The 20,786-nt window shown below is 37.8% G+C and overlaps 1 protein-coding gene across 11 annotated transcripts in view; it reads left to right on the top strand.

Moving 5' to 3' along the window:
- CASK (calcium/calmodulin dependent serine protein kinase) overlaps window positions 1-20,786 on the top strand; it is a 194,723-nt gene that overhangs the window by 112,727 nt on the left and 61,210 nt on the right. For 7 of the 11 annotated variants that reach the window (XM_071565695.1, XM_071565649.1, XM_071565674.1 and 4 more), the window contains exons 7-11: window positions 6,017-6,192; window positions 8,247-8,369; window positions 10,730-10,813; window positions 12,387-12,486; window positions 17,542-17,559. In XM_071565695.1, coding sequence (XP_071421796.1) covers window positions 6,017-6,192; window positions 8,247-8,369; window positions 10,730-10,813; window positions 12,387-12,486; window positions 17,542-17,559 — 501 coding nt within the window. Of the gene's footprint in view, window positions 1-936; window positions 1,063-6,016; window positions 6,193-8,246; window positions 8,370-10,729; window positions 10,814-12,386; window positions 12,487-17,541; window positions 17,560-20,786 lie in introns of those variants that run through there. The other 4 variants (XM_071565719.1, XM_071565657.1, XM_071565702.1 and 1 more) reach the window with 2 other exon arrangements.

Raw genomic sequence — 20,786 nt, 5'->3', positions numbered from 1 at the left:
AACTTGATCTTCTTCATGTTTTTATAAGTCCCAGTTTAAAAAACTTCTGTTTTTTAATATTGGAGTTGTTTTACACTGCATATATTTTTTCCCTTTTCCTCATCAATGTCTGACTAGTATTGCAAATCTTTCATTTGTTTTCCAAGGAGAGGGAAACTTTTGTAAGCTGAGGTCCTGCACTAGTATTCCTCTTTCTCTTAAATGGTAGTGGTTTCACTTTTTTTTCCTGAAAAATGAAAAAATGTGAGTCCCTTTAAAGCTTTTCCTCTAACAGGCTTTCCTTTATTTAAAAGATACAGCTGTGGTTTACAGTCTCCCAGAAATTCCACTTCACTAGTTTGAGAGTGCTAAGAGGAAGCTAATATGTTACAAAGTCATTTAGGTTTACTTCCTCCATCATAGTTTCGTGGCTGAAAAGGCCATTGAATCAATTATTATAATTTGTCTCATTAGTATGTGAGCTTTGCTTTGTTCGTTTTCTGGACACCAATATCCAGTTGTCCAGTTGTCTGCTGATGCATCTTTTAAAATACATTTTCTTCAGACAGTCTTCTGTGCTGAAGCTGAGTTGCCCTTTGCCCTTTTTTTTCCTTTTTTTTCCCTTTTTTTAAATCTATTCATCTTCTCTGTAAACCTACTTTAAACATCTCTATTGTCTGGAGTAATGTGGAAAGGAATTAAGAGTAGTAAAGTATTGACCTCTGAGCTATTGTGTGTGATTCTTCGATTCCTTCCACATTATTCTGGACATCCCACTCTTTTAGAAACTCCTTAATTTATGAGCATAATTCTTATTACACTATTGTGAGAGGTCAGATGGTGATGTTTATTAGTACCTCACATTTTTTTCCTAAAAATTATTTGTTCCAGTTGTTCCCTTATCCATCGTTCAGATACTTCTGCTGTTGAAAGACTCTCCTTCTGATATCTTGGTCATCAATCCCCTGCCTTAGGGATGACAAAATCTGGTTGGGTCTCTGTATATGCTCTTCTTCTTGTGGAAAGCATAACCCTATTGTCTGGAATAATATGGAAAGAGTCATAGAAACTAAATTATCAAAGGTAAGTCAAAATTTATCTTTAGTGCTTGTAAATGATGTCAGATTGACAGCACCTGAAGACTGAAGCTCTCTGTTTATCCACAGGAAAAAATTAGCAATATTAGCAATTTTATAAATTTACAGGTAACCAACGTGCCTCAAAACTGGCTGATAAGAAAGTTTATGTCTAGAAATAAGGTATCTAATGTCTGTACCTATTCAGGCATTGAGTGCTTCCTATATCAGCAAACACTATGATGTAGGTATTTATTTACAGTGACATGGATGGAGGCAGATATCCCATTGACATATATCACTGTTGTGTCTGTAGCGATAATTTTCAGTGAAGGCCACTCTAGAACAGATCAAAAGAGCCTAAAAGTGCACATAGAGAGAAAATTGATTCCATTATTGATTTCAAGGTAGTTGGCAACTGAAAATCCTGTATGTATGCATGCATGCAATGTGTATTTAATTAAAATGTCATTTTTTCATGGGTAATAATTCAAATATATCCATGATTCTTGTATCCTGAGGAAAGAAAGGCCTGTGGAAAGCAGAAGTTATCTGTTAAAGAGAGAAAAATTTTTTGCCTTTGCTTACTTTTCTTATTCTGCCTCCACAAATATGCAAAACTTCTCCTAAACACCAAAGAAAATTCAAAAGCGTCTAAAATATTTTAAAACAATTGAACTGTTGAGAACAACTTTAAAATATTGCACTGGACTTATTTAGAAGGCAGATCTTCTATTAGATAATTTTCAGCAGAAGTCCAAAAAGCAGTGATTATCCATGACTTTAGACTACTTTGCTGTGTGTAGGTTGTATCTGTCCTGTTACTGATACTTACAGTTCTTGTAGTTGCAACTTAGGAGGAGTCTCCATCTGTGTGAGTTCATGTGTGCACTTCATTGGTTTTGCTGAGCAAAGTGCACCTCAAAGAGGCAGCTCAGCAGTCCTGGCTCAGGTCAGTTTTTAGAATAACGTTGAAATCATCATTTTGCTGCTTTGGTGACCCCAGTGAAGTTGTCACAGTCACAGCTGGCCCAGAAATTACTTTAGCCCTTATAAGTTTCTAATACATACCTGCACATACATATGCATTTTGTTATCCTGTTCGACTGGACAGTTCAGTCTCAACCAATTAATTTCTGGTTGTCCTGGACTTGCTTTTTCATGGAGATAAAACTCTGATTTCCACCAGCCCCCCCACATCTAAAATATCAGGATCTTGTAATCAGCACTAAAAAGCTACAAAACCAAATAATTCTTTAACTATTTTCACTAATTATAATCTAGCCATGGTAAACGGCAGGATTTTATTAAGTTAGCCCAGTCTACTTTCTCATTTCTTTTGTATTTATGGAGTTCTCATTTTAAGTGTAACAGCAGGTATTAAGGTTTAACAGCACTGATTTTTCAGCTTGCTGTTAAGTAAGATCCATTTTTCATCTGGTTTATAGCAGCAGTCTGTTGGGGGGTTTAACAGCCTGTGGTGTGTTTCCTATTACTGAACCACTCTGTTCCTTCTGCTCAGCATCAAGCCGTTCATTGAAGTGGATTTTTATGGCATATCCAGTTCTTCTACTTGTGATAGAAGAAACACCTTCTAAGTGAGGAGGCAGAAAATGTGTGGTGATCAGAGAGGGACAGTGTTTTTTAATTGTGGGTCTGTAAGAGCACTTGAGTACTGAGTGAACATGCAGCCTCACATTCTGGTGTGAGATCAGCAGAGAAAGCAGAATGGGAACTTGGAGTATCAAATAGATTTGGGTAGTGAGAAATAGAGACAAAAATGAAAACACCACCTTCTTTCCTCCTCTTCTCAGGCTCAACTTCACTGCCTCACTCCTGACTCCCTTATCTCTCAGCCCCGAGTGGAGTCATTGCAATGGGCAATGTCAGTTCCCACTCCTCACTTTCTAGGCAGTGTTTTTCCCTTTCTCACACACACTTTCCCTGAGGCATCACCACCTTGACTGCTGGGCTCAGCTGTGCTCTGCACTGGCCCCACTGGAACTCTGTGTCCAGCACAGGTTATTCCCAGCTCCTCACAGAGCCCACCCCTGCAGTGCCAGCACCCTGACACCTGAACTCCTTCCCCCAGTCATGCTATTGGATTGTTATGTAGCCTGTGTTGCTGCTAAATCTGCTCTGTTACACCATAGGAGATAATGTAGGAGGGGTCATTGTTTGCAAGAACGCAAGACGTTCTGTAGGTCAGCCTTCACTGCACTCAAAGGCCCAGAGACTTAAATGTGCTGGCAAAAAGTACTCCAAAGCCAAAACCCAAATGTTCAAGCACAGTTCTCACAGCATGTTGTCATTTTTGTACCATGTTCATCTCTGCAATTTTTTAATTAAAACACAAAGAAGTTCCACAGCTGAGAGGAGTCACACACAATTATTGGAAGTACACATTAAATTAACGTACCTACCATTTGATACAGAGGATTCATTGTTTCATTAGCTACTTTATCCAGACCAGTGCATATCTCCCTAAAGTTAAATGTTTCTCAAATAGCTTGCTTTGTCTTTCTGATATCTTGTCTTCTACTGATTTCTCCTGTTTGTCTTTGTAACCACTTTCCTCTAGACTTGCCAGATTTTATAATAGTAATTGTAAAGCCCAGTGGGAAGGCAGAATTTTCAGATTACATGTGATTTTCTATTCATATTGATTAAAAATACTTAAATAAGCTTTAGTACCACAAATGGGGTTTTTTTCAACATGTAAAAAAGGTTACACCTGCTCCAAAATGGCAAATGGGTCTCTCTGTACCCAGGTTGTCAGGAAGTCACCACTGAGATAAACAAGACTTGGGTAAGCCAAGGCTGCTCTGTGGTCTGTGATGGTCCTGTGTGCTGCAGGTTTCCAGTCTGTGGTGAGCACACCACTAATGTCACATGAGCAGTCCAAGGAATAGACAAATGCTGGTTGAACAGGCAGGTGCTGCTGCTTATGCACATGCATAGCCTGATACAGAGCTGGAAATGTTTATGCTTTTACTGTCACAAATGATGGCATCCTGTGGGGGGGAAAAAGGCAGGAAACCCTTGTAAATTTATAGGCATACTTAAAAAAAAAGACAAAGCCACTGAGTTCTCAGCAACCTGTGGATACTGGGTTTATATAAAATTTCCATTTTCTTTCCCTTCCCTGTCACCAGGCATCTAAATGAGAGAAAGTCATCTAAGGAGATAATTCTTTGCCTCATATTTGTGATCTTGAAGATTTGACTTTGAAGTTTATCAGTTAGACTGAAAGATATATCATAACCCTATAAATTGTGTATAAACAGCAAGAAGAACTAGTAATCTTTCCCAAGTCCACCTCTGTCTTTCTCTGTCAAGAGTAAATATCCTTCCTCCTCTCCCAGTGGTAAGAGGGATGAGCTGGACTTGCAACATCTTCCTGGCTTTTTATTCTTCAGCCTCGGAAGGAACTGCTCCTTTGCTTTCAGGTCAGCTGGGGCTTTATAACATGCCAGCTTAGCTTAGGGAGGAGGTAACATTGCTTTGTCACAGACAGGTCCCTAACATTGGTTTGGCAGAGGAATTGCCACATAAACTGGGAATGAAAAGTTTTAACAGAAAGCCGGGTGAGGAAATTTGCCAATGGTGCTGTTTGTCCTTAAGAATAGTATTGTGCAAAAGCTGCCCTTTTTCTAGCAATTTTTTAATAATCCTTTGGGTGGAAAAAGGAGTGAGTGGGGACTAGTTAACAGAGCATGGTTTAGATAGTGTTCCTGCTGTAGCTGGGGTAAACCAAGGATGGTCTTTATTGAATAAGCCACTGCCAGACAGTCCCCTGGGTGTTTGCTGCCAGTGCTGTGGCTCAGCTAACTCCCATGCAAGTGGTGTGCAGGATTGGTACAGCAGACAAGAGTCTCTTTACAAGACAAAACTGAATTAAATACATGTCCTGCAAACACCTCAGATTCTCTGTGCTGCATTTTAAACTCTGCTGGCCAGCAGGGAGGTGCTGCAAGCCCCGAGTGGAGCCTCTGAAGCCCATTGTATTTATCAGTGAGCAGAAATAGTTTATGAAGCGGGTACAAGTGGGGACAGTTTGCTAAAATTATGGGGGTTTTTCTCCTGTTAGTACTTAATGGAAGCAGGGTAGTTCAAAGACTAAAGTGTTTGTAATTGTCAGTGATGACCTGAGCATTCAGAGCTTAATTTTTGCAACGGAAACAAAATTCTTTGCAATGGGAAACATTTATAAGGAGAGATAAAATCTTCATTGTTTTTACTTGGCTTAATGTGTTACATAGAAATTGAATGAAGTCATTCTAATCAGTTTATCAACTCAAAAGATAAGTAGTAAATTAGTTTTGTTTCCATGGGAGTACATTTATTATCAATTCAAAATCAGTACAGACCCAAACTGTTACTGTGTGACACTCATTGAAAATACCTTGTGAAACAAACTTAGCATTATCTTCTCATCTGCAGTAAGATCTTACCTGCTTCAAATAAATGATCAACACATTTCCTGGTGTTTTGCACTTTTATTGGCCAGGGGTTGGGCAGAGCATCAGACGAAACTGTACTCTTGACAATTAGATGTTGTTTTTTCAAGTCAGCAGTGTAGGCTTGAACTCTACAATATCTTTGTACTTGCTCTCTGGATAAATCACTCCTGTTTCAAAGGTTGTCCAAATTGATGATTTTACTTATATATGCCAAGTTTCACTCAAGAATCTTAATGCTCTTATTTTAGTCCTCTTTCAAGTCTGCCAGGTAGGATAGAATATTCCTCAATTTATAAACATATAAGTGAAGCAAAAGAAAAACATTGCTTTGTCTTTCTGGATATATTTAATAAATACTAAATTTAAGGAAAAAAGAATTGTGTTAAAAATTCATGAACAAAATTTATTGAAACTGTTTTAGTTTAATGGAGTGATATTCTTTATTTGCATGTTTGACACACATTGCTTTGACTGCATTTTCTTTTTATTTCCATTCAGGACGTGTAGGAACACCTCACTTTATGGCCCCAGAAGTGGTAAAAAGAGAACCATATGGGAAACCTGTAGATGTTTGGGGTTGTGGCGTGATCCTTTTTATCCTGCTAAGCGGTTGTTTGCCTTTTTATGGAACCAAGGAAAGATTATTTGAAGGCATTATTAAAGGCAAATACAAGGTAAATGACATTATACCTGAATCCTTTTCCAGTGAGATGGAGCTCTGCTGGTAAAATTTCAAGAAGTTGATTTTTGTATTTAGCCTGATTTAAATTTTCAGCTTATAGAAGTCTGCTATGCAGGAAGAGAGAGAATTTTCTCTCTCCAGTCTCTCTTGTTCCTGCTGTGTCTTGTATCAATGTTAGGAATTAGAATACAGAAATATTTACTCAGATGAAATAATAAATGTGTGTAACACTTAGCCCCTAATTGTGCATCTAGCCCAGCAGGATTAGCTGTGAAGTATAACATGCTGCATATTACCTTAGGTTTATAGATCATTAAATTGTTTTATTTAAATCCTAGACTAAGAGAACTATCATATGCCTGGATATAAAACAAGATGCATGTTACTGTACAGATGCAGTTAGGCATTTCTCTTTTTAGTACAGTGTGTAGTGAAGTGCAGCTGATGATTCAAAAGGAGCCCCTTGCAGCCAAAAACAGGAGAAGTGTGTTCCACAGCATCAGCATCCCAGACCATTCAGGACACAAATTTAAAGCTACAACTTCACTGGTTTTGCAGTTTTGTCTAAGATGAGCTTTGCTCTCTGCTTTGTGACCAAGGTCATACATGAGCTGTGAATTAGCAAATTACGAATGGAAACTCCTAAAGCTGTCTAATAGTCTAATAATGTGGTTTAGGAAGTATTTTACTATGTGAACAATAGTCTGCTAAAATGCAAGTGGCAGCACTGTTACTGCACTTGGTCATGAGCACATTTTTCATTCTTTAGATTTTGTATTCCTAGAAATAGCAGCATTTCTTCATGAGATTGCATAGACTGGTAAACATTCCAGTTTCACTTTATGGAAGATTTCTTTGTGGAATCTCTTAAGCAGTTAAAATCTTCTGGAAGTGTACAAGTTAACTTCTCTTTGTTTTAAAAGAAGTTATGGCCAGCACATTGTGTCCTCTTAGTTCCTTTTCTGTTCCTGTTTCCACAATGATATGTCTATTCAGTGAAAATACTGTAAGGATTTTAAAACATTCTTTGGAATTATGTTCATTTCATTAGAGCTGAAAAAGAAATCACAACTATAAATGTGGATTTCATAGCCAGATAATGTTCCTGAGTGCCACAATTTAAAGTGATCATTTTTTGTAAAGGCTGATTTTGAATAATATGAACATCTTTAAATGAACAGATTATACATCGAAAAGAGTCTAGTTATAATTTTGAATTTTCATTTAGTAGCTTGTAAAATTAGCCATTAAATAAAAGTTAAGTTCTTCATAAATTAAGGAAATACTAGAAATAGCTTAAGGATCTAACCCTTTATATAAATGAAGAATTGTCTTACTCTAATGTGGTTTTATCAGGTGTCCATAATTTTAAATGGTTGGGCACAAGAAGAAAATATATTCTAAATCATCTTTCACATTGTCTCCTAAGGATAAAGCTCTGCACTGAAAAGTGTTGCAATTGTTTGTATTGTTGATCACAGTATTCTTTCCTAGTGAATTTGCTTACCTGTTTGAAAGTTGAAAGGAAATTATTGGGAAGAGCCATTGTCCATGATACCTGTGGGACGGAACCAAAGTAGTTCTTACTCCCTTCATACTCAGAATCACTGGCATGAAATTGTGGGTTGATATAGATAGGTTATCATGCCATTCCTTATATTGATTTCAGGAGTAGGTTTAATTTCTGCATTTGTCATATGCATAGTTAACAGTCAGATAAAGCTTAATTGGTTGTTTTTTCTAGTGAAGGGTCACTTTTATCTAATCAAAATGTAGACTAGGTAGAAATGTGTACTGTAATTACAGCACAGTATCAAGAATATGTCAGGTTTTATGTTTTCAGTGTTTATTCCATTTCAATAGCAAGTGGTGTATAGTCTATTACAAGTCTTTAAAAACTTAGACATTTTCTTTTCTGTTTTTTACAATGAAATGTTTACAAGCACCAATCACTGTCAAATGCCTGCAATTACTTTACATACAAAGTAGGTTCTTTTCTATGTTCTTATTGCTAATTTCATGTCTTTTTTTCCTGCTTGTAACCAGATGAACCCCAGGCAATGGAGCCATATCTCTGAAAGTGCCAAAGACCTGGTACGCCGCATGCTTATGCTGGACCCAGCCGAAAGGATAACAGTGTATGAAGCACTGAATCATCCCTGGTTAAAGGTAGTAAAGGCAGCTGTTACACACCAGTTTCCTCTTCAAGGGAGAAAAATATTGATTTCTTTGTTTCTCTGAGCTTTTCCAAGAAGACATGATCTCTACAAAATGTGTGATAATATGTTTTAAATGCTTTGCAAGTTTAGAACCTGAGATTGCCAGGCTTGAGCTCTTAACAGCAAGACCAAACTCAGCTGGACATCTTCAGCAGCATCAGAGTACAGGGAGTAGGGCTGTGTAGCATAAAGCTTAAAAAAGGCATGAATGTGTCTTTCTGTGGCTCTCAAACTCCAGAGAAATAATTTCTGATCTCCTCTTTGGTCAGTCCTAAACCTCTTTCCTATTATGCTTGTAGCCATGCAGTCTATTGCAGTATGTTATGCTACTGAACTGTGCTGCTTCCTACATACCAGAGTGAGGGAAGTGTGTCATGGAATGTTGCTCAAAGGCCACTGTGACTACAGGAAATTATATGACATCTGGTAATCAAATTGTTTTTCAGTGGTGTCAGAATTTACACCACAGTTCAAGCCAGTGGAAGAGTAGTTGCTGAACACTGAAGGGTAACAACAGGAACGGGAGAATACACACCTGTGGCCTCCCAGCAGTACCATCAGTAGTCTGGGCTAAACATTGGGGTTGAAGAGTGATGGGTGTGCTACAGGTTTACAAGCTGGCAAGTCCTGCTTCAGAACATTGTATTTTCTTTGGCAGAAGGTGATGAATTAACTATTTTTCTTTGTTATCCTCTACTTCTTTCCTATAGTGTAGATCCAGGCTAGAGAGAGCTATAATGCCATTAACTTAAACAGGGCACTTGTTTCGAAAAGGTGCTCTTCTGGTCTCTGCTTCTGACTTTATTTGCTCCACATGAGACAAACAGCGACACTAAAGAAAAATAAAAAGAAACTAGAAAGGACAGGCTGATATGTTCTTCTCCCTCTGAATAGTTGGTGTAACCACCAGTGAATGGAGTCATTCTTCCACTTTTCTGCACTCTTTCTGGCTCTGACTCTTGTATTCCAAGCTGCAAAATGATCTGGCTTACTAAAGGAGGTGAGGAGTGTGCTCCTCTCTGGAATAACAGAGGTTAAGACAACTCTTCTGAGTACTGGGAAACTGCAGGTTCAAACTATTCCACACAAAAGGAGCCAAAGTTCTGTCTATTCATGTGGAGCATACCTGGTGTATCAAATATCAGAGAGGATGGGAATGGGCACCATGTTTGGGCATCCCAAATGATCATACTCCAGTGACTGAGTCTGTGGCAAACACAGGTGGTTCTGTTTCTGCTTGTAATTGGACTTCATCCTCACTTTGTGAGCTTATCCACATTTAGATGCCAAAGCAGGGGGTTTACTGAGGGTTATTTTGGCAGAAAACCTTGTCATTTTTATTGAGCAACTGAGCTGATTAGGCTTGTTGAAAAGGCAATTCTGTAATGTGAATATGCAAGCTCTGCCTATATCCCTTAGCACTTTTGATCTCTGCAGTCTCTTTCTGGTCTTGCCATTATTTGTTGAAAGTCATGTAAGGAAAGAGAACATTTAATTTGAGACAACTTGTCTCCAAGCTCAGGCCAGTGTTCTACCAGTCAATCCTCTCATTTCTGACCATGGTACACAGCCTTCCCTGCTGACTCAGAACTTTCTCCTGAGCTAATATAGATAGTAGCAAATAGAGCATGAGACAGGGACATCTCTGCTGTTGTGGAAAGACTGAGTTACTTCTGACAGTGATTCCACTGTGATTCAGGAGATGCATGTGATAAACATTTACATTAAATTACGAAGTATATGTAGCTTCTGTGGTGATTTGGAGCAGGGTAAGACAGTAGCCAGCCCTGCAAGTTTTGTCCCTACTGTCATTGCAATTATTCATTGGCAATTTCTTTATTTGCATTTACAATGGAGAATTTTTCCTGTCAGCCATCACCTGGTATCACCAGCCATCATACCTGAAGCTTACCTGAAGTATCAAGCACCCCTTAAAAGAGTGCTTCAGTTGCTTTACTGGGATTTATGAATCCCAAGAAGCAGAACTGCTTTCTGCTTTCCAGCTTCAAAGTTCTGTGCTAGCCACAGACTGACTGACAGCACAACAGTAGAACAAAAGGCCAAAGTCTTACTACAAGGTGGGAAACAAAATTACTGAAAGAAAATATCCCTGGTCCAAGTTGAGAATTCTTTCAAAGTATTTTAATCCCTCTCAGTTTATTGAAGTTTTCCTTAAGTTGCAACAAACCCTCATTCTCCTTAGGAGAGTTATTGGCTGGTACATTTTCTGTCTGGTTTCTTAGTGTCAAGAGAATATTAAGAGCTTATATTTAATCTTATTTTGGTTTGTTTTTTGTGGCTATTTTTAAGGAGAGAGATCGCTATGCATACAAGATTCATCTTCCAGAAACAGTAGAACAATTGAGAAAATTCAATGCAAGACGAAAACTAAAGGTAATGTGGTGTTAAAACAATATAATTACATAATTTGAATTTTTTGTGATACTTCATTCATTTTAACAGTGCTAAGAGAAATCTATGCTTTAAAGTCAGCAATTAAATAAAAAGTTGTACCAGGCCTTTACAGATATTTATTGCAATGATATCTTGTTAAGGATGCTCATCCTTTCTTAATGCGTAGTTTTCAAACTAAATTTCAGTGCAAATTGTCAGGTATCAATTAAGGTGTCTGTGAGGTCTTAATTTTTAATCAGTTCATTAATTCTGTGCAATATGAATTACTGGGGAGCAAATATAGTACAGTGGCTTCTGTTATTATTGCGTTACATTTATAACAAAAGAAGCATAATAATTTTTAATGTCTTTTTTCAAGAAGAGAAAATATGTGTTCTTTATGTATAACTACACACAGGATTATTTCTTAGCTGTATTGAAAGGAATATTAACATTTTAGCCCAAATCAGCATAGTTTTCCCTTCAGTTCCTTTCTTGGAATGTTTAACAAAACAAAATGTTTAACATTTTTGAATTCACTGAAAGGCTGAGAAAATTCTAACAAAAACATGGAGCATTTCAATTCTTGAGTTGTTTCACAGTTTGTACTAAAACAGAGAATCAAGTATACACAAGGAGTTGCTACTTTGCAAAAGTTCAGTGTAGCTGGTGATTGGGATGCAACAATTGCCATAGTTCATGACAAACAGCCCTTTCTCTTAGGGGGTTTTAATGTCCACGTAATGCTTTCATTAAATATTAGGTAGTGCATGTGAGAATATGGTGTGTTTTCCTGTTCTAGGTATAGTTTTAGATATTTACTGGATTTCTTCCTGGCAAGGCCACTGTATTTATCCTCCTGAGAGCTTTTATGTAAACCTTTGCCATTTTTTCATACCATTTTATCCAAAGTACTGTTCCGTAGAATGTTTCATAAAATGTGTCCATTTTGCCTCCTGCCACAACTGTGAGGCACTAAAACCTGAGTGGTTAATCTCTACTTGAACAAGTAAACTTATGTCAGAGCAGGTAACCATTTTTCTGGCTTTGTAACTTCTCATGTAGCACTTATTCCAGGAATCTGAGATTATCTATGTAATTATACTATTTTTATATAAATATATTATGGATGTCAAATATTCTAGTGCTGTCAGTGTCAGATTCTAACAATTTCTCAGATAAAAACATTCTGTTTTGCTTTAAAGAGTGGATTTCTATACTTGCTAAGCCACTCAGTCCGGGGGACAGGGAAAGAGAAAGAAATTAGTTATTTTGTTACTATGGAAATTTGTGCATCACAGTTATTATTTTAAAACATATTCACAAAAAGAATTGTTCTCATGTATCCCTTCACAAGGAATATTTTTACTGTTGGATTAGTTATGACCAGCACTTCCATTAGATGTGGTCACTGATAACAGGGAAGCAGAGCTGAAGACTATGAAATTTATTTGTTCTTCACTGAGAAGGTCAACTCACAAGAGACCTTGGGAGACTGAGTGATCCAGAGAGTCTTGAAATCTTTCATTTTCTTTCTTTGTGTAATTTAGACTGTGTGGGTATTTTTATTCAGGGGGCAGTACTAGCAGCTGTGTCAAGCCACAAATTCAACTCCTTCTATGGTGACCCCCCTGAAGAGCTGCCAGACTTCTCTGAAGACCCCACCTCCTCAGGTATTTTAACAGAAGTCAACCTGTCTTAATTCTATACTGACTAGAGTGCCAAGTATTTAGTAATTTCTTGAGATTTCATAAAATTTAATATTAAATTAATATTTACCTGTGAGAAGAATAAAGAATTTTCAGTCTTAATGGTGTTTGTGACTGACAAAACCAAAGAGAAAATCTTTGCACAGTTGTTTCCACGGAAATTCTGATTTTTTTATTTGTTCTTGTATGTACATTTTATTGTAAATAACAGCATAACCTCATGTTTCTCTTTATACTACTTGAGTGTTAAAGCTGACTGAAATTTTGTCTTGATTTCTTATGCAGGAGGAAGGTTCTCATACCTTACAAGTAGTTATTTATGAAAAGAAACCATTGTGTACCAAAATTACCTGACCTCCTGTTTTAGAGAGCAATATGATTAAGATGTTTTCTCTTCAAAATACACTGGACAGTGTTTCTGACCCCCAAATCTTCAGAGACAGACAACCCATGTAGTTCAGGGATGTCCCAGCATATTCCAAAGTGGGGGTTAATACCTATGTTATGAGCTGGGTCTTGCACAGGACAGTGATCTGACTCAAGCAATCCTGTTGTCCAAGGTCCATATTCAGGAATTTAAACCTCCACTCCCTATCCTAAGACAGCCCTGTCAGAATTATGTGTCTTAATTTTGACATAACACTACTTAAAACATCTGCAGTGCAAAAGTTGGGTTGGGATTAAGTGAATTAACTTCTAAGAAAAGCCAAAGGCCAAAAGGACTCTCCTTTATTTTTCTAAATAACCACATAGTACCAGCAGAATATCATAGCTACATATTGACTTTACTAGAACACATTTCAGGAACTTGACTGCATCTGCTGTGTGATAATTCTCTTTCCCTATATTTTTATAGGTGAGAAAATTACTTATTGACTGCATATATTAATTACTTGTTTTCTTCTCTTTCATATGAGCAAATAATTATTATAAATTATTTCAGTGTCATTAAGAATGGGGGTAAATTGTTTTTGTTGAAATTTTTCAATTTCACTTCTTGAAATTCAAGTACTTAAATTCAAAGATTACTTTGTCCTTAGACATGCACACTATTGATAATTTCCATGGGAATGAATGGGAACCTGAGCTCATTTATAGCAAATGGGCCATCAGAGCTCCATGGCTTTAGTTCAGGCAGACAGTGCTTGAATAATTGATGAACTTGTAATGAAGGATCCACCTGTGCTTGCAAAGAGTAAGCTGGTCTCTACTGCACCTTACTTGCTGTGCCTTTATTTTTGTTTCCAGCTACTTCCCCGTTTGAGTAGAGAATAGGCACCAACATGGTTGGCAGTGGCAACTTTCCTAATCTGAAAACTGCAGTTCCTCTTCCCAGTTTCAGTCTCACATCATCAGGACATGTGTCTTCCTCAGAGTGATGTAATTGCAGATATCAGTATAGAGGAAATGTGCTAGTTCTGGTTTTTCTGCTCACAGAATACTTGAATCCTGTACACATGTAAATTCTGCAGAATATCTGATCTCAATCCACTGTTATCTTGTGTTCATGTCTGAAAGAACTGAAACCTTAGCTTGGATTTCTCAGGAAAGGGTAGTTATTCTCTAAAATAACATTGTTGGTCTGTCTGATGGGAGATCACAGGGATCAGGGAATCATGCTGAGTGGGTCATTTCCATGATATTTCTCTGACCAACTACATTAGCTGATAAAATGTTTAGTATCACAGGATAAACACTGAGCCTTGCAAGCAAAGGTACTACAACTTTTTCAGCTCTTGAAATTGCTAGATATCAAAATCTATTTTGCTACTTCTTCAGAAGTACAGTAATAAAATTTTCAAAGTTTCTACCTTGTAAAGCTCTTGTGATGATTCTAAACCAAACTAATTTATAGAAATTATACGTAAAACTCTTGAATTGCAGTAGAAGGTTTACTATCTTAAGGTAATTTAAGTTTCCTTCCTAACATCTCATAATGTTATTCCAGATCATAAACTCTAATGAAGAGTGTTTAATATTTTAAGTGTTTCCTATTTAATCCACCCATGAAATTTCACGAAGCTTATCATTGCAATTAAATGTTTTGTTACAAACAGGCAAATATGGAACTCCTACAGAGATAATTCTCATACAGAAATATAAATGCTTGTTAAGTTATGCAAATTATATATCCTTTCCTCCAAGTCTTTCCAAACAGAGAAACAGCAAATTTCAGTTCTGTCTTTTTTCCAAATTAATCTAGAGGTGTTCTTCCTCAATGTTCAGTGAAGTTGGGATTGTTGGAACCTTTGAGCATCTCCCCATACTACCAGAGTGTTGGCCTGGGATGTGAAGGCACTACAGGTAGCAAGTCAGGTGACTTCTGTAGCTGCAGAACCACAAAGGATATTGTTTATTAGAGAGCTTCCCAATGAGGGTCAGCAAATTACATAACTAAATTGGATGGGAATGAACAGAGATAAACCTCATTTAAAGTCAATCAGGTATTTTTCCATGCACGTCTTTTCATTCAGACAGATTGTTAATAATTCTTGGTTCTGGGTGGTTGGTTTCCCCTTTCATCAGCACACCATCCTCTGAAGAACTTGACTTCATGCTGCTGTCGTAAGATGGCAGAAATCAGTCTTGCTGGGTTTTGGAAAAGTATGAAAAAGGCTTTTAAAATATTTTTTTAAATTAGATAAATATTTTTAAGCTAAAAGATTACTGGTGATAGGCTGTGTTCAGTAACTTCTTTAGTGAAGGCACTGAGCAGCTCACCTGACAAGCTTCTTGCAAGTGGTTTTTTTCTAGAATGTAAAACATTTGACTTTCAGGTTGCCTGTCTTCAAGACATTGTTAAATGTTTATTTCCCAAGGCAGTGAATGTTTTGGGTATTTTTAATACACTGAAACACGCATAAATCAGAAGTTAGCACTCAGCAGCCCTAGAGGCCGAATCTGACACAGGAGAAAAATTGGCCCAGTAGGAAGTATTTGAAGTGGACACTGAATTATGTAAGCTGCCAGAGAAATTCAGTCTGGCTTCCTCTTTCCTGCCCTGCACCCTGGCACTCCTATCTCCTGATCACACATTACCTCAAGACAGGATTTCCTCTACTTCTGCCACATGCCGACCCTTTGTTCCCCAGCAGAGAGTAGTTCAATAACAGTGCCTCAGGCTGAGGAAGGAACATCACCAAAGCAAAGCATTTCCTTTTTCCACCTTTGGCTTCTTCAGCTTCCCCTGTTCTGTGGCAGCCCAAGGAAAGGCTGTGGAATTGTTTGACATTTTGACTTGGGAAGCTGAACTGAGGAAGACCACTTAGTTTACTTTGGAGTTTTAAGAAGATTCAAAATGTTCAAGTTTTCCAGCCAACAGTTAGAAAAAGCAATAAATCCAAGGGTTTCTTTATAACTTTGTATTTCCAGAACATTTTTGTAGCCACATTTTCAGAACTACTGAATCTGGGTTGGAGTTAAGCCACTGGATAGTCCATAGTCTTTGGAAAACTCCATAAATGACTTTTAGATTAAAGCAAACCTTACCTTTTGGTTAAAGGATGTTACTCTATAATGTCTGCTTGACTAGCTTGGTCTGCAGCACACAGATACTGACATGTGACTGGCAGGTTTCAGAGTGGCTTTTTGCCACAAGCAGTTCTGGACTCCTGTAAGGCATCCTCTGATGTGCTCAGTGTAGCCACAGAGCAAGTGCAGCAGCGTGTTCTACAGCAGCTGAGCGAGCAGATGCACCCACAGACCAGTGACAGCAAGAGGTGCTTCCTGCGCTTGGCTGTGCTTTCCAGCCCTGTGGCAGCTCTGGAAGGGGGTGAACATAAAGGCAGAGCTTTTGCCTTGCACAGAAAGCAGCCACACTGAGGCCACTTCAGTGCTCCTGCCTGGTGTTCCCAAACTGCCAGGAACTGATTTCATATGGCATTTTTAGAAGTGCATTTTGGTGTTTTGGCTTGAGATCACCGTCTGTAAACTGAAATTGGTTTTCTCTCTTACCTTGTTAGACTCTGTAGTGTTGTGTCAAGTGAGATGTTTTTAATGGCATTACATCTTGATTTTCAAATTTGAAATGAATCAGAATGGGGAAAAGGCTGAATCTGTTGGTCTTTCAGAGTGAGATCAAACAGCATATATATGGCCAAGTTGTTGGATCACTGTTTCCAACCTACATGGAACTAGCTGAACTCACAAACTAGAGTGGTTAGTAGTTTTATAGGATTTAGGTTTCATGAAATATGGGCAATATAAGCCCATATCTTAAAAACCATCAGTCTCATTGATATGAGGAAGAAAAATACTTTTGTTATGCAAAAATCACCAATGATTTTGTAAATATTTGCAATGGTTGTGTAACATTTTTAAATACGAGTGTTTGGATAAAAAGGTCATTCACCTTCTAATTTACAGTTATTAATTCCTTCTCTATTATTACAAGCAAAACTATCAGCTTTGAGATCATGAGTTTGCATGTTTCCAATACTCCATTATTATCTTTATGCTTTTTTCAGCTATTTATAGTTTATTCTTGTATGTTTAAATACAAAAAAATAAGTGCATAAAGACAGTGTTAATTAAAAGCAATAATGAGGCAGTTATATTTCTAAATGGTTCTCATAATGGTTCTCACTGAAACTTTTGATTTCAATATAATATTGCTAAATTCTGCTTAGTAAGTATCAGTATATTAAAATGATGGTATGTGTCCTTTGCAATATATTGACTTAGTTTATGAGTTCACCTTTTTACTAGTAATCTCTTTTTTGTCCATGCATTTTTTAAAATAGTTTAACCAATGTTGGGAAAACTCTGGTGTTACAGCTATTTGACTCTGCATACATGTGCTGCCTCCCCAGTGCCAAGTGGTTTTTCCCTCCCAGCCCAGCCTGCAAGTGCCATTTGCTTGACACATAGAAACCATATTAAAATAACGGGTGGGGGTCCTGGTCACTTTGTTCAGACTATTTTGTGGCTAAATAGTGTGCTAGGATGCAGCTTTATAAATCGCTTGTGATGAGATCTTCATACTGTTTGTTGTTTGTCCAAACGCTGCCTTCCTACTAGGACTTCTAGCAGCAGAAAGTAGGTATCCCTTTGTTTTCCTTTAAGGCATATCATTCAGCTATGGTGTGTGTCTTTGCATGTTACAAAAATCCGCTTTCTTTGCTCCTCTTTGCTATTTTCAGTTTTAATACTGCCTGTTCAGAAAAAAAATTAGCCTGTGTGGTTTTGACTAAATCTGTCTGTAGCATAATATAATGACAGTATAATTAACCAGAAGTAATATTATTTCCAGGGAATTCTGAAGATTCTAGTTTAGAGGCAGTATTAAAATTACCCAAGGGGTTTTTTTCCCAATATTTAACATTTGCAACACAGCTGAAATAAAATCTAATTTTCATTAAATTAATAAAGAATAAAATGTTTTGGTTTTGCATTTTTGTTCCAAAATCATTTTCATGGACTAATGGACTTTTTTCTCTTAACACCAAGCAGATACTGCAATATTAGTCATATTTTATATTCTTGCTCTACTCTTGCATGAACTTTCTTGATCCTTGTCTATTGATGTGATACACAATACATGCATATGCATTGGGTATATTCATACACCTGATGTAAATAACCATCCAATATGTGTCTCCTCAGTGAAGGAATGTTACTGACATGTAGGGAGGACGTTCTACTGGCATTTAACTGCACACACTGTGAGAGACTGAAAGTGCAAGCTCTTCTAAAACCTGCAGACTGTATTAGACAGAGGAGAAGGTGTGAAACTCTAGACCCTTTGATACAAACCAGAGACATTTCAAAAACAACAAATTCAGCATCTCCAAAAACAAGCTGTAAAATGTGGGGCCTTTTCAGTAGCATTTTAAGAGTTAATTGTAGGCTAACAGCATTTCTTCAGTCCTAGGTCAGGACAGCAAGACATGTCCATGTCTCCAACTCTGATCAAAGTCATGGATTTCGTGGTTGTTGTTGTGGTTTGGTTCATTCTTATGATCTTACAGGTTGTGAGGGAAGTTGTTCCTTGTCGTCCAATTTCCCCATCTCAGAATGCCTGTCCAGTAATGTAAGAGTGAGAGCTCAGGGGATTTTTCTATACAGTTTTGCAATAATATTTCTATACAGTTGTAGGGGAAAAAAAAGAAATCTCATACAGAGCCTCTGCCATGATTTTTGGGTTTTGTTTGTGCATAGAGACTTCCCTCAGCAAACTTAGTAATAGGCCCTGCTGCCATCATGCTGGTCAGAAAGGAGTTTCCATGTATTTTTGCAATGAGGAAGAAAGTGTGTAAGGAAGTGACAGTGAAAGGCATTCTTTTGTTAAATATTTATTTGTGTAGTTGACTGGGTGTGAGTGCACTTAAATGTAAGGTGTGGGTTGGGTCTGAAAAAACAATAAAAACAGCACCTTCTCACTGCATGTTTCTTTACCCTCAGGCTAGGCTGCCTTCTGTCATGTTTGTGGCTGGTTTTACAGTGAGGGATAGCTGGGAAAAAGAAGTGGCAAACTTTGTGTAAAGGTCTCAAGCATGGAGACAGGGAAAGGCTGGGGACATGCATACACACAGTGCCCTGTGCATGAGGAATAAAAGGAAGGCATCTTCCAAACCACGCACCAATTTCTCCCCACCTTTGCTCTTTCCCACTCAACTTCCCCTTCCCCCCTCCCTTTTTGTATCTCCATACATAGTGCACTCCTCTGCATTCCTGCTTCTGTTTGGGAACACTTTATCTTTTGTTTACTGGGACGTTTTCCCTTTTTTCTTTTTTTCCCTCTCTTTAGTCTTTTCTCTTTCTTGCTGTTTTTCTGTCCTGTATCTATTTTCTTTGGTTTCTTTGCTGACTTTTACATACCCTTCTTTCCCTTTTTGTATTCCATGGGTGTTCTTACCTTCTTTAATTTAGTTGTACATCCCAATGCACCAGCTGCCTTGTTTTCTGCATTCTCACTGTCATCACCATAAACCTCCATCTTTCTAGTTCTCTCCCTAGAGTCTTTCTGATTGCTTTATATATAGATATAAACACATACTGTATATGTATATACACATAAACATAAATATATATATATATATTATATATATATGTGTGTAATTGCTACCTTGTTTGTTTCCTAGTAGCATTCACAGAACTATGTGGATACAGGAACCTATTTGTAGATTTATAGGATGTCTGTTTGTTTTCTGTTCAAGAAGGAAGAACTCATTAAACACCATATAGTTCAAATTTGAGAAGGATGGAGTCCTTAACTTGCCTTTCATTTTAATTACACTGCTGTGTGTATCTCAAACATATCTCCCTCCTTATTTTAAACCGTTATAGTGATAAATACACCTGCTTTGGCTGTCATCTGTCCTTGCAGAGTTAGTTGCTCTGGAATATGGGGAACAGCAGAGAACAAAAAATTACTCTGTGAGATTGGAGGCATCTTAACTCCAGTCATTTTTGCAGATGTTGTTTGAAGTGAAGAAGATCATCTGGTACTCAGCTGTCTTTTTCTAAATCTAAGAACTTACATCAGTACAAGTAGGGGAAAGGTCTGCACTTTTATATTAATTCACATGATTTTTTTTATGTTTGTTTTTTTGTTTGTTTGCTTGTTTGTTTTTGAGATTTTATCCAGTGACTCTAAAATTTGATCTAAGAACTAACAATTTCTGATGGCTTTTCTCCTGTCCTCGCTGTACATACTCACCTCAGACCACTTCACAAAGGGAAATGTAAATCCTGCCTTCTGAAATGCCTGTGCTTTAAGAGCCAGGATTGTTTTTTAGTTTCATTTCCAGCAGCTGCACACAAGAAGGCAGCCAAGAGATGAGGTTTGTCTCGGTTTGAGGGGAAAAAACCAAAATGTTTTACCCACAAGCAGGGGAGGGGCCTCCTCCACAATAATCACACCACTCTTTATCAAATTTAAGAAAAGGAATTTTAATACAAGAAGGATAACTGCTATATATATATATATGTAAACAGACTAGTGCAACCCACTTCCCCAACACCATAAGAGAAAAAAAAAACAACAACAAAACCCAGCAGGTTTTCCTCCGGGAGAAAAGGTTATACTTAAGTGTCCTTGTCACAGCCTGGCTGGCTGCAGAGTGAGTTTCAGTCCCTCTCCAGCGAAACAGACGAGCAGTGGGCTTTCAGATGGACTCAGTCTCTTCCCCCTGTGTTCCCCGTCCAAGAAGCAGAAAAGGTACCAGCAACCAGCAGCAAATCCAAGGCAGGTAGCAGCACGGCAGGAAAAGGTGGTCCGAAGTAGGCAGCGGCAAGACAGCCAGGGAAGAACCCCAGCAGTA

This window comes from Pithys albifrons, chromosome 1 (assembly GCF_047495875.1).
Source record: "Pithys albifrons albifrons isolate INPA30051 chromosome 1, PitAlb_v1, whole genome shotgun sequence".
In the NCBI taxonomy this organism is placed as follows: domain Eukaryota; kingdom Metazoa; phylum Chordata; class Aves; order Passeriformes; family Thamnophilidae; genus Pithys; species Pithys albifrons.
Note: the sequence above shows the minus strand (reverse complement) of the source record. Positions and strands in the feature narration are given on the sequence as shown.